Source organism: Carassius gibelio, chromosome B20, assembly GCF_023724105.1.
Source record: "Carassius gibelio isolate Cgi1373 ecotype wild population from Czech Republic chromosome B20, carGib1.2-hapl.c, whole genome shotgun sequence".
NCBI classification, from domain to species: domain Eukaryota; kingdom Metazoa; phylum Chordata; class Actinopteri; order Cypriniformes; family Cyprinidae; genus Carassius; species Carassius gibelio.
The window spans coordinates 16,576,299-16,590,895 of record NC_068415.1 but is presented as its reverse complement, the minus strand read 5'-3'; the positions used below and the strand labels follow the sequence as shown (position 1 = coordinate 16,590,895).

Below are 14,597 nucleotides of genomic sequence, written 5' to 3'. Positions count from 1 at the left end.
TACCACACATTTTAAAACACATTAAAACAGAAAACATTTATTTTTAAATTGTAATAATATTTGACAGGATTACTATCTTGATATATTGTTGACCAAAAATAAAAGAATCCAGTCACACTTTATTTTAATGCCCAATTTCTCATTAACAAACCACTAACTATGGCTTTTGCCTCAATAAACTTCTAATTTGCTGCTTATTAATAGTTAGTAATGTAGATATTAAGTTAGGTGTTTAGAATTAGGGATGTAAAATATGGTAAGGCAGAGTATGTGTTTATAAGCACAAAAAAACTGCCAATATGTTAATATTAATAAGCAACTAGGTAATAGTGAAAATTGGTCCCCTTACTAAAATTCCTTCCAACCCCAAACTTCTGAATAGCAGTGTGTGACATGATGACATCATACCCAGGAGTCGTGTTTGATTGGTCGTCTCCTAGCTTTGCTGCGTGGAGATGGTGAAAGGAAGGAAGGGAAGAAGGGCTTCCTAAGTCTGTGCTCCATCAGAGCTTGAGTCTTCTCCTCCTCTGACACAAGTAAAGAAAAGTATTCCCATTAATTTAACAAAATTAAGACAGACATCCAGCAAACCATTGTGTTCAAACCAATAAATGTACCTGAAACACTGTTTGCTTCAGATTCAGGTTGAGATTCAGGGTCTGAACAGGTGTAGCATGTGCGGGTTCTCTTACTTTTGTCTGCAAATGAAGACAGGAATATAGGCCTATCTTATGTTACTTGGAATATATTTATATGGACAAAGGGCAAAAAAAAAACTCACCTTCCTGTGCGATCTCCCACAGATCCAGAGCTACTTTGAAAGCTTGTGCTACTGTCAGAGTCACAGCCTGAGCCTGTGGAGAACACATGATCACAGAATCAAAGAGAACCCTGGGTGAGAATTTTGGAGAATGATTCTCTTGTCCACTAGATGGCGGTAGATACCATAAGATAAGACTGGGCTTTCACAAAAACAAGAGCGAGAAAATAGCTTATTATTAACCCCTTACTAGTAACCCCCCTTTTTTGGCATGGAGACCGAAATTACATACCCAAAATAAAAAGGTTTCTGCTCATGATTCTTTCTGACTAGATACATAATCAACCTTTGTTCACAAAGCTGACACTTTAAAGTTTACTGTTCAGGAATCAGAATCACTCAGACTGTTATGATAATAGAGATATATAAGCTCAAACATAAAAACAAAAATAAAAATATTAAAAACATATGTTTTAAATGTATTTAAAAAAATGTTGATGTAGGAAATGAGTTTGAAAACACAGTGTAGCTAAGGCCACAAGTCTTCCAAGACTTCATAAAAAATTTCATAATCGAATCTGTAAAACTGTGAATTTTATGAAATATTTTCTAAGGCCATGTCATGTGTGTTTTTAGAGAAGACTAATCAGATTGATTTATGGCCCTTGTCATCTCTGTAAGATCTCACATGTAAACACTGCTGTGCTCTTTGTGTATGTTTCACTGTTAAAAACTGCCCGAATCATGATTGTATTGTTCTCACCAAACGAGTCTTTCACACCTCCGCCAGGTATGACACATTATCCGCATTATTCTTTTATCATTATTCTTTTGTTTTTATTCCACCTTTATTAGCCTTGATTGTGGTTTTTCAGGCTTTACAAAGCAACAAAGCAGCGATCTCATTTCAGTCTCTCTTTGCAATTAGCCCTTATTTATCAAAAGTCTTACTATAAAAATACAACAAAACATTTTCTTACGACCTTACGTGAATTATTGAGACAAAAATGCATTATGAAGAAGAAAAGCACCTGCTATTAGTAGCATTGGTGCTAAAGTTAGCATCAAGCTACATCTGACAATTTATGAAATTATTAGTACACTTTTACTCAAAACTCACTTTAAACCCCGATCGAGTGTTTATAATAACTTCCTTTAGCGATCAGGGGTGGAATTTGGTCGTTTACTGTTGTAAAAATATGTTATTTTGAGCCTTTTTCATCGCTGCACAAGTTAGCATTTCCGATGTACATTTTAGATTTTTTTTATAAAAACGCCCCAGATCTCAAGAAATTCTCATACCAAGCTTTACTATCGTAATCGCGGGTTTATTATTCGGATATTTTGTGTGTACAGAGGTGTTTCAGTGTTGTTTTGGCCAGATAACTACCAGGAAGTGTGCAGGAAGCATGTGACACGATGGGGCGGTGTCCAGATATTACACTCTCAGATTGACGTTTGAAAGACCCAATCAGAGTCTGAGTCACACACCGCACGAGTTGTGACTACTGCACGCACACACAGATCGCTGGGAGAGGCTGTTTATCATCTGATCGCGTAAATCCGTGGAAAATGAATAGAAATGACGATTCTGTCTGAAGAAATATGAAGTAAACATCAGTAAATATATCCATATATCTCCGCAGATATGCATCTTTGGTCTGTAAATCCTTATTGACGCTGTTCAGTGAGTCTATGTGAACACAAATAAACCGCTCTTGACGTGACTGAATATGAGGGAGTTGTGAATTTCTATTCAAAATGTGGCATAATACGGATTTATTATTTTGCACTCCTGACATAAATCACTAAATATCTGTCACTGCAACAATGTTTTATCAAAATATTGGTCAAATATCGAAGCTTGAGTCTTTAAACTTTCCATTGATGCACAGTTTGTCCAGATGAAGTAAGACAGTGATGTTTAATGTGCTGTGAAAGTGAAACAATAATAAACTGGGGCCGTCAGCGATGTTTGCACGCAAAGGGGTTAAGCAGGTCACACAAAAAGGTGGTGAAGGATTACAAAACTATCAAAATGGGAAACATTTCTTTAAAAAAAAAGTGTAGATCGATAGATAGGAATTTTACATTGTTGCCATCTGTAACATCCAAACATTTTCACAATGTGCATCTGAAGACACTTACTATTTTCTTTTTTTGGCACAGGAAGGCATGGCACTCCAGAGTTTCGTTGAACTGGCTTTGGGAGACGTAGGCAAAGACCTTATCCTGAGTTTTGTCTGTTGTGCAGTAAGATATTCTGCAGAGGCAAGAAATACAAGTTTTTCACTGTTTTCATCAAACAACATTTCTGGGAATGTATAATGTACTGACAGGGTCTTGGTTATGACTGATATCAATGAATGTGTGTGAAAATCACCAGCATTATGTTCAGAGAAACTGCAACCTAAACAAGCTGCCTGGACAAAAACCCTCTTATATAATACGTCAAGTCTTTTGTATCTTTCAGGTACTGCATCCAGCCATTTAATAGGTCCTATAAGGTCTGTGGACTAACCAGGACGATTCCAGACAAAAACAGATCTGTAATTTTAAAAAGTAAAATCTCTCAGAATTATGTTGGTAAAATCTGTGGGTGAACTATAATAAGACCTATTTCTGCACCAATAAGTTCTGTCAACATTGTTCCAGTCCTGTATTATTATTTTTGTCTGCTGTGAAACACAAAATAATATATTCTGAAGAATGTTTACACTTCTCTCTTCCATTCAGTGACAGTTTCCTCTAGCTTAAACAGTAGATTATGAGGCTAACAACACCAAGAAATGCATTTAATAAAAAGACTGCCAAGCTCCAAAATTCACCTAGAAAACATTCTTTGATCCCTAGAAGCCATTTGTTTAAGAAAATACTTAAATTTAATGTTATTCTTTCAATACAATTGAAAATTTAGCTTTACAGTCATGGTCACCATATTCAATAACAGAGGAAAATTACAGTGAGTAAATCAGGATAAAAGTTTAATTTTGGGTTCATATTTTCCCCGCCCCACTAGACTGATATCCTGTCAATCTATAATATGATAATAATATAATATCAGACACACTAATAATTCAAATAAAATATGAACCATCAGAAATGTAATAGAAAGTGGATTTTGAATGCCATTTTAGGAAAAGGATGGAAATCTTTAGTACCAACTCAAAAGGGCCTGTGTGTAATAATGAGATACATTAGACAAAGATTGGGGGAAGACAGAGCTCTGATCTCACTTCATCTACAATTGTTAGTGCAAGGCTTCTGATCCACGACCTAAATAGAAATGCCCAAGACTCTCTATTCCCTTTCTCCCTCCCCTTTCAGTCTCTGAACATGGGGGTGTGGTGAATTATCATTTATTCCAGTCTGTGGTGCATTGCACACTTTCATTATTGAAGAGTGAAAAGCTGAGAGGGAAGGAGAGTGTAAATGGCCTGAATGTAGCTTGTTTGTAGCTCAATTGAAACAGAATGAAAGATGTGGGATGTTTTATCAAAAACAACCTCAGATATACTGACAAAAACTTTTAAATCTTTACTTTCACGCAAATCAAATAAAGAAGGATGTTCTGAAAGTGACTCCATGGAATTCCATGAAATGTAATGCATTAATAACTAAGCGCTAATTTACATTTTATATATTAATATTCCAGTCCATGAAATTGATTGGCTGCACGGCATTATACGCTGCTGATTTATTTATAGTCCAACAAAACAGTTTGCGTCACTCCACTTGAATGTGTTTCTGAGTTCTACTGGTGGAAATTTTTTATTAATTATTTTTGCAGGTTACATTGGTTACACTTACTAAAAAAACAAGTGACTATGTTTATGAGTGAGTCATTGAATCATTCACACAACCGATTCGTTAAAAATCACCAAATTATTCAGGAACAAAATGCCACTACTACGTGTTGCTCGTGTAAGTTAGAGATGCAACAATTTTCATTGCAGTAAAATAACTAACAATACCATATTTTGAATGTAAGATATTTATTCTTTGAACTATTTTTCAGACATTTGCTTCATACTGTATATGAATGACAAAACATAAAGTGGATCATTTAAAAACAAAGAAACTGAATCCAAGCAAAGTGAAATGCCGAGACACAGTAAAGTATCAATGCACATCAAAAGAAGTTAGTGAGGCCTGCTTTTGGAGATTAGGCAAGGAGGCGACAAACGCTTGTTAAATTTTAACAAATGTTATGTAAAAAACGTCTCAGGTCACATACAATGTACAGAGAGAAAGAATGGAGGCTTTTACGTAAGTAACAAGGTTAACAAACATGACCTAGTGGCTGTGACTGTAAGAACTTACAGATTTTCCAAATTCTAAACAAAAAAATGCAAAGGAATTATTACTATATATATATATATATATATATATATATATATATATATATTTAAATATATATATATATACATATATATATTTGTTTAATTTTCAATTAAATTAATATTTCATATATGTAAAAAAATTATACTGTATGTATTCATTTATTTAAAAATAAAGTTTAATTTAATATTATATTTCTATACATTAAATAATACATTTAATTAAATATAAAATGTATGAAAACAGTCTGTGAATACAGGGAAGAAAAAAAGCCCTTGCTTATTTTAGCTTTGGCAGTGTTTGCATTGGCAGGGTCACATCTCCCTCAGCGATGCCCTACTGGCTCCCCTCTCTCTACGAACACATAACAGTGGAATATAACATTCCCAGAATGGAAAAAAAGCCAAAGTGGGGGTTTAATCTTTTCATGAACCCCCATTCAGTTAATGCGGGACCATAGTGAATCTCATTACACAAATCACTGCAAGATTTATGGCTTAGGAAAATGATGTCTTGCACACAAATCTAGATGTTTTCTTTTTAAGATAAGCTGGCAGTAGTGAAACTGATGTGTGTATTTGGATTAAAAAGCCACATAAAAATCCTAAATTGCAGTGAGCATTGACAGAACTGAAACACAAGCAGCAAAAAAGATCCAGAATGCCCTTCAAACCTTTACAACTTCTGCTGTAATAAAGCTGGCATCTCCTACTGAGCCTAGACAAACAACATCATCTCATATTTTTCACTAAAAATAGAACGGCTGTTGGTTTTTTTCCTTTTTTTTTCATTATTTGTATATGAGGCTGCGGAGAGGGGGATGGGAGTCAAAGGAGTGAATAAAGATGAGGAAAAGTATTCATATCATTAGCGCTAATGTGTTTCCTTCTTTTCACCCCCCCAACACTTCATTCAGAATGCTCTCGTTTTCCTTGGAGTCAGTGAAAAGGCACAAAATACCCATGATTCTGTTCTTCACCCTCCAAATGGCTGTCCAAAACCCCCTAGGGGTCTGGGTTGAAATTGCATTTATTATAGCATTCTGACTGAACTCTGATTTCATGGTCCCCTGGTACTTGTGTTTATTCTCCAGCCTCCTTTGAAAGTCAAACTGAGGCTGTATGATCAAAGTCTTCACTGATTACATTCTGCCATATAAGACGCTTCGCTCCAGGGTGTTTTCTTTTATCCTGAGGTGTGCTTTACCTGAATCGGGCCAAAAACAAGCAGAAGCTCAGTGCTGTGGAGGGCAGTTTGTCCTGCTACGTGAGCTCTCAGCATTTATCTGTCTTACACAGGAATCCATATGTCATCACACTAAAACTGCCAGAACCCCACAGAGCATCTCTGAAGGGTGCAGGCAGGACGGTCCCAAGGATGGAGGAGATCCAGGAGCAAGGACGGAGTGTTTTGTTGCAGACCTGATGCTCTTCTGGCATACATTACAAAATCATGAAAGAAAAAATGAATTGGCATATTTGTCTTTATTACCACTGAAAAATACTGAAATAATAATGAATAAAAAATCCATTAAACAAACAAATCTATATTAATACGAAGAGAATATACAGTATCTTAGAAGATATATTTCTTACTCATTTGAATTTGGATTTGGATTTATATATACACACGCACACACACACGCACACACACACACACACACACACTATTTTAAATAATTCAATAATTCAATTGACTAGAAAACAATGATGTAAAAGGGGCAGGGAGGGAATGTGTGGTGTGTTATTTAAAGAAAATGAGAATGAAAGAAAGGACAGAGGAAATAATAATGAGAGAGTAGGAAGGATGTGGAATGGGTGATTCCCGTGACTGTGTATCTGCTGTAGCTGATAAGGGGGATCTCTCTCATGCCCACTGAATAATACACCTCCCTCCAACAGACGGGTATAATACAAACAAAATTCATGAATATGAAATAAGCACATCATCTCTTGCATCAACATTTGTTTGAGATATTCAAATGTTACTGATTCACTGGTTAGTGATCTCGCTGCTGACTTCATGTTGTTCTACGGACCTTGACTGACTAAAAATCTCTAAATAATTGATTTGGAGAGAATGAAGAAGGGAGGCTTATTCCAATAATTGACTTAATGGCTTTTTAAAATTCTGAGAACATACAAAACAAAAATAACAGTTTTATCAGGTTCTCCGTGTGGTTTAAATCACCTGGGTTTGTTAAAGAACAAAATATTCTTTCATATGTCATCAATAAAATATAAAACAAAAAAATAAATCATATTTATATAATACTTTGTAAAATGTACACAGACATTATACAATAAATCATTTTTAAAAGTTAGATCAGGTTGAAGTCTGGGGTCAGCAAGTGATTTTCTTTTTAAAGAAATTAATACTTTTATTTATAAAGGATGCATTCAATTTATAAAAAGAGACAGTTTAACACTATTAAAATCATTTCAAATAAATGCTGTTCTTCTTCTGTTCTAACTTTCTGTTCATCAGAAGTCACGGTTTCAACATTGTTAAAGGTAAGAAATGTTTCTTGTGCAAATCAGCATGTTAAAGAGGTCATCGGTCCTTGTTATGATGAGTTGTTATGATTCTTTGGGTCTTAATGAAAAGTCTGTAACATAGTTTGCTTAAAATTTCTTAATGGTAGTGTAAAATGACACTGCTTTATCCTGTCAAAAACCGCTCTGTTCATACAGTAGCTAGCTGTTTCCTTGCATGCTACATTAAATGCAAATGAGCTCTGCCGACCCCGCCCCTCTCTCCCAAGCCTCTCTCTGAAAGACGGTAAACTTTAGCCGCATTCATCATGAAATTTGCTAGCACATTATTAGAAAAGGTGATATGCAAAGATTCATTAAAAAACCTTACACTCTTCTGGAGATGATGCAGGATTACGAATGATTCACATGAAGATAGACGCATTTAGGAAACTTATGCCATGTCCCAATTCGCATTATATTCATTTTAAATAGTATTCAAAATTAAACTTTGTATGTCCCAAATCATAGTATTTTGAAATGAGTATGCCAGAGATTCCCAGATAATGATTTCGGTAGAAATTCAAAGTGGAAATCCGTGCACACAACTAACAGCTAATATTGACCACAAGAGGTTGTGGGTTAAATTCCCAGGGAATACACATATTGGTAAAAAAAAATGTATATCCTGAATGCACTGTCGCTTTGGATAAATGTGTTAAAATGTACTAAATGCATAAAGATGATTGACATATTATTGGGCAGTTTAAATGTTCACAGGATGCACATTACTAAGCAACAGAGTTATGATGATGAAGTAGTGTCCAAAGCTTGCCAACTATTCTGTAAATATTCATTTATTCTAAAAAGATTACATACTTTTAGGACATAGTATATTAAGTAGGTTAATTTATTATTTTGATTAAATAATTTATTTATTTATTTTTTTTTTTTGAAGAGTGAATTTTTTAAGAGGTCTTTCCATTAGCACAACACTGTGATTTTCAAATGATGAAAAAAAAAAAAAAGCATTTGTGTTTTCGGTGTGGTTTATTACCTGTAAATGGAAACATCCTCGATGAGGTCATTGGTCTCTGTGTCTGAGATGATGATTCCTTTGGGGGAGACAGTGAGGGTCACTTTCCGAAACTTCTTTGCACTGGCCCGAGCCTGCATGTGGATGACAAGCAAAAACAATTGGTCTGAATTCTGAACAAATATCCTTGTCACTGTCAGCTTTAAAATGTCACTCGTAACTCACTGACCATAAACAATAACCTCTAAAGGTCAGCAATATCTGTGTGGGCTATTAACTCCAAATCCACAGGTACAAGAGCTGAAAGAGATGATGCTTCATATATAAAATTCATCTTTATGCCTTGTTACTATGATCCTGGCCTGTGAACACTGGTACAGCAATGGCAGGAAGAAAAGAGGCCAATATGGATGAGGACGAGAGGATATTATGGTTGAAACATAGAAGAGGAGAGAAAGGGGACTCGTCAAGGGCAAAGAAAATCAGGCAAAGCATATCTGGAGTGTCTTTCTCTATTCCCAGGAGACAGTAAACACTGATTTAAACCACACAATGAAACTCATCTCAGTGATTCACAGACTGACAGTCGGAGAGAAAACTGTCACGTTCTGATTCGATTGTGCAGCTCCAGAAAGCAGAAGAGATCTGAGAAAAAAGGAATTATGTTGTTTAATTAAGCCTGTAGAGCCTGAAATATAAAAGTAAAATAAACATCTATTTTTTTATTATTAAAATAGAACAGTTTATTAAAGTTTCGGACAAAATATAATAATAATAAATCTAAAATAAAATGTAAAAAAGAAAAATGCGTAGAGTAGGCCATTTGTTTTTTGTTGAGTCATATTGATTCAACAGGCTTTTCTGGTTAGGGTTACACACACACACACACACACACACACACACACACACACACACACATATATATATATATATATATATGCAATATCAAATGTACACGCACCTGAAAAGGAAAAAATAAAAAATGAATAGAAAATATCAAGGTGTAATTAAGATAGAAATTCTGTTTGTGTTATAATAAACTATTGATACAAAAATTTGGTTTCTGTGTTTTGTTAATCAATTTGATACTGATAAGAATCATAAACAGACTTTTTCTTTTCATGACCTCCAGTATAAAAAAAAATCTAAATAAGGGGGAAAACATTTTATTTATATTTTTATTTATTAAAATATATTATTATTATTATTATTATTATTAAGTGACAAAATAATTTTATACCCTTATATGGTCAAAATGTTCAAAGACACAAAATGATGCAAGTAAGATTTTGTGCCAATTTGGATCATGATCATTCCTTACTATTCTCAATTTGTCAAGTCCTTTGACCCATTTTTACTGTGATGACTGACCGTGGCTACAATCCTCCTGATAGCAGCCGCTGCCATGTCTTCTCCTTTAGGCTGGCCAACCAGAGTCATGCCCAGATACTTCACATTAAACACCATCCCTTCCAAGAGTGTCTCCTTGGTGTCCGTCCAGTTCTCTGGAAGCTCTGAAACACAAAATAAACATTTTCATTATTTGTTATTTTAAAGAATAGTTCATCAAGATTTGAAAACCCTGTTATTATTTACTCACCTGAATTACTATAAATACACATATAAGGAGACACCCTTACTCTCTGACTGACTCTCTGTCTATAATATTCTGTAAAGCATATTATTTTGTTTTCCACTGAAGAATGAATTTGGTTTACAAACGAAATATTTAAGGCTTTAAAAATCAAATGCTCGAAAGAAACCGCTGATAAACTGGAAGCAAAAACTCCAGTGTTTTATATAAAAATACTTCCATTCAAAACAGATGACATGGTTTCACACCTTTCCATCAGGAGAAGTGAGGCTCATTCCCATGTAAGGAAAAATTCAAAAACTGTGCCACACAGTGAGCTTTAAATAGCTTTCCGGTCCCATTTGGGTCTAATACAAAGCCCTGTAGGAGTGCAGAGCTGGATCAAAAGATATGCAGAATGAACCTGACGAGACTTCTACTGTCCTGCTAGGGCAATTCTGAGGGAAAAAATCTAGATAAAGCAAGCACTGGAGTGCTGGACCTTAACTCACTGTTTTATCAGTGTGAATTATTGATTGTTATGCTTTCAAAATGACAAAGATCCTTTATTATTATTTTAGATAATACATCTCTAATGGAAGAAAATGCATCAGAACTGAAGGAAGAGAGCATTTAAAATAGTCTCTTCTTGATAATTTATATTTTTCCTCACAGGTAAAGCCAAAGTTTGTCTATTTCATACATCAGTAAACTCTTTAAAAACCCCTTCTTGTGACCTCCAGTAGCTGAAAAGAAAACAAATGAATATATATATATATATATATATATATATATATATATATATATATATATATATATATATATATATATATATATATATATATATAATTTTTTTATAGTAATTTTAATATTATAATTATTAATGTATATTCTATTTTTTATATATTGAAAACACTTAAAAAAGGACAATATTAAAGGAACATTGAAAAATCTCCAGTTGCTCAACAGAAAACAAAATAAAACATATATATTTTACAATAATACTACTACTAATACATTGTATTAAAATGTTGTTATTTTTATAGACTACATATAACAAAACCTTAAAAATGGCAACATAAACAGAACATTAAAAAACATCCAGCTCAATAGAAAACTAAATATTTTACATTAATAATCATAATAAAAGTTATAATAATAATAAACATTATTACAGTTATTTTATTTTATATACCAAATGACATATGAAAGGAAAAACATAAGAAAACAAATTCATCATGACAGGTAAGACAAAGTTTTTCTTCTTCAAACATCAATAAACTCCAAAGTTTTTCTTGTGACCTCCAGTAGTGTAATCAAAACCAAAATAATAATATATATATATATATATATATATATATATATATATATATATATATATATATATATATATATATATATATATATATATATATATATATATATATATTTTACATGAATAATAATGTGTAATAACAATAAAATAACAAAGAAAAATGATCAATACTGCATGCAGAATTCGTCTTGTGACTTCCAATAACTAAAAAAAAATTACTTTAAAGAATATTTTACATTAACAATAATATGTAACAACAACGACAATAATAATAATACTTAATACAAATTTCAGAAATGCAGGAAGACAACAAATAGTGCCCCTCGATATTCATCACAACAAGTGAGCCAAAGTTCATCTATTTTGAACGTGCACTTACGTTGTGTGCCACTTTTCTACACATACAGTACAGTAATTGATTACTTCTATGTCCCTTTGCCTAAAAGGGCAGCTATGGAGGACAGAACCTCATCTAATCTGACAGTTCTGTGTCCTGCTCTGACAGCTCTGCGTGCAGCCATCTGGCCTTCCCAGCAGCACCAGCTGTTTGAGGACAGGAAGACAATACCACCATCACGGCTTCCTCAACTAACCTGCAGAGACACAAAATCTTTCTCAGCACTCAGTAAGCAGGTAAACTAACCCTCAATGCTCACTCAGCACTGCAGCCATCTCTAAATGACATGTATTAGCCCATTTAGGATGGGCCGTGGGGTATGGAAACATAACAGAAGTAGCCAAAAGGCTCTAAGGGTGTCTTGCTGGCATGTACCGTATAATCTCCTTGAGCTGTTGCAGCACATTTGTCGTGCTAAAATCTTAAACAGGGAACGCTGACACACACAAAACTTGGGCCACAATAAAGCTGCAACTAGAACTTGAGGGATGTACCATACGTTCAGCAGGCTGCTAAATAAATAATTGATCAGATTCGTGTTGGTGCTCCAGGCCTTCGCTCAGATTAGATTGAAGTAGGACATGTTTATGTTCAGAAAACTTTGCAAAGGTTATGACAATAAAGTAAAACAAATAAAGCAAAAAGGCCATAAGTGCTGGTAGTAATTGGATTTTTACAGGTTTGGCCAACGGCAGGATGATGTGTGTTTGTTTGGTGTGAGTGGCATTTTTAACAGTGCATAATTTGTCGTCTGGGTTGGTGCATGTGTGTCTGTGTGATAGAGTGATCCGATTTGTGCAAACGTAAAATGCGATTACCACAGACGCTGAGACGTGCTGTGACACTACACAAAGGATGCATGGCATTTCTCCAGACTGATCTTGCCGCACGTTAATGTCTCTGTGATGCAAACCTTATGCTTTTTAAGTTTTAAATCAAAATAATTTTACTGAAACATGCTGTTTAGCATATTAATATTTTGTCAGAAGCATTTAAATGGGTTGGGCTGAAATCTGGAATCTCCCAACAAACACAGAACATTCCACTATTATCGCTGTATGGTACCTTTCTGGGAAAATCTACATGCTGGGCTCACTAATGGTTATTTTCAGGACTTTATTTTTATAACAAATAATCTCAAAATGTTGCAGAGAGGTTTTTGTGTGCTAACCTATTAAAGACATATTTACAACATTCTCTAGCGGTATTAAGTTTTATTTATAAAGAAACATTTTCAATATGTTGAATATAAGTTTTTTATATAGAAAATGATAAATATATATATATATCAGTTTAGTAAAAAAGTATACACAACCTTCTTTAAGTAAACAATAAGGTAAAGACAACGTGTTTTCCGAATTGCGGCATAGTGCAGTGTGCAAGCCTCATTACAGTGTAGATTGATGGACATATGGACATGCAGAATCCTGCCTGAAACAGAAAACTTATTATTACAGAAATATTCCCGCCTCACTTCCGAAACTGATGGCTTCCACACACGTACTCACAGAAATAGTCTCTTTGGCAGGGGAAGGCATTAGTCTCAAAATTTAAGGTGAATGATGCAAGATAATGCAAGCTCATACTTTGTTAAATGAATATGAAACCGTTTTGCTGAAATACATAGCCTAATACATGGAACAGTTTTAGCACTTCCATTACAGTAAGGATTGTGTTGCTGAGGGAGTTGTGCACTTTTGAGTGAAGCGGTCATATAGCATGCTGTATCGTGAAACACAGCTGCTGACCAATCAGAATCGAGGACTACAACTAACCATTTTGTAAAGGTTATTTTTAGGTTTTATTTTTAGAAACGAACCTTCTCAAACTTTTGCGGGAAGGTTTGTGTGCTTACATTATAACACAGCATTCACACACAATACACAATACACAATACACACAATACACATCATTCTTTAAAGGGGGGCTACAATGGTGTTTCGTGTATTCAGAGTTGTTCACAGTGTAAAGAGATGGATTCTCATGCTAAACATGGCCAAAGTAAAAAAAATAAAAATTGGACGAGTGACAGAGAATTTTTGTGCTGAAAATCTAACTTCCGGGATGGTACAGGTTTTGGCTGTTTTTTTTTCGATTGTGGATCTAATAACGTAGTCGATGGTGGAACTCCTTATGTGAGCATTTCTCTCAGAAAAGCTCCCGCGCACACACATTGACCAGAGGAGAGCAAGACCGCGCACATCAACACACTTCATTGGGAAATCGTTGCCAGCGCTGCATAGGATTTGTTTGAGAATGTCTCCAAATAAGTGTGTTTTTGGATGTGAGGGAAAGTTTACCGAGTTCGGAAAGCTGTATTTTTCTTTTATAAATATGATAAAACTAAAGACTTTTTGGAGATATGACGGATGCATTACTACTCTATAGGTACTCAAGATTAACATGAGATTAGGTGAAACTGTTTATGTTATGTACCTTTTAAGGTCATTTTATGCTTTTTATTTATTTATTTATTTTTATTAACTTCTCTTTGACTTCCATAGTATTTTTTTCTATGGTTGATTGGATACCAAAATAGCTTTGCTTACAATATGTTCAGCAGAAGAAAGAAACTCAAATTCAGGTTTGGAACAACATGAAGGTGAGTAAATGTTAACAGAATTGTCTTTATTTTCTTTTTTTGGGTGAACTATCCCTATCCTTCTTTTAAGGGTATTTATTTTGTTTTTCTTAACGACCA

At 34.3% G+C, this 14,597-nt stretch overlaps 1 protein-coding gene across 3 annotated transcripts in view; it reads right to left on the bottom strand.

Annotated features, from left to right (window-relative positions):
- The window catches only part of si:dkey-71h2.2 (low density lipoprotein receptor adapter protein 1-B), a 32,755-nt gene that overhangs the window by 6,207 nt on the left and 11,951 nt on the right, over positions 1 to 14,597 (bottom strand). For all 3 annotated transcript variants that reach the window (XM_052586957.1, XM_052586956.1, XM_052586958.1), the window contains exons 2-7: positions 9,983 to 10,125; positions 8,633 to 8,745; positions 2,909 to 3,023; positions 782 to 854; positions 618 to 698; positions 409 to 527 (exon numbers count right to left, since the gene is read on the bottom strand). In XM_052586957.1, coding sequence (XP_052442917.1) covers positions 409 to 527; positions 618 to 698; positions 782 to 854; positions 2,909 to 3,023; positions 8,633 to 8,745; positions 9,983 to 10,125 — 644 coding nt within the window. The remainder of the gene's footprint in view (positions 1 to 408; positions 528 to 617; positions 699 to 781; positions 855 to 2,908; positions 3,024 to 8,632; positions 8,746 to 9,982; positions 10,126 to 14,597) is intronic.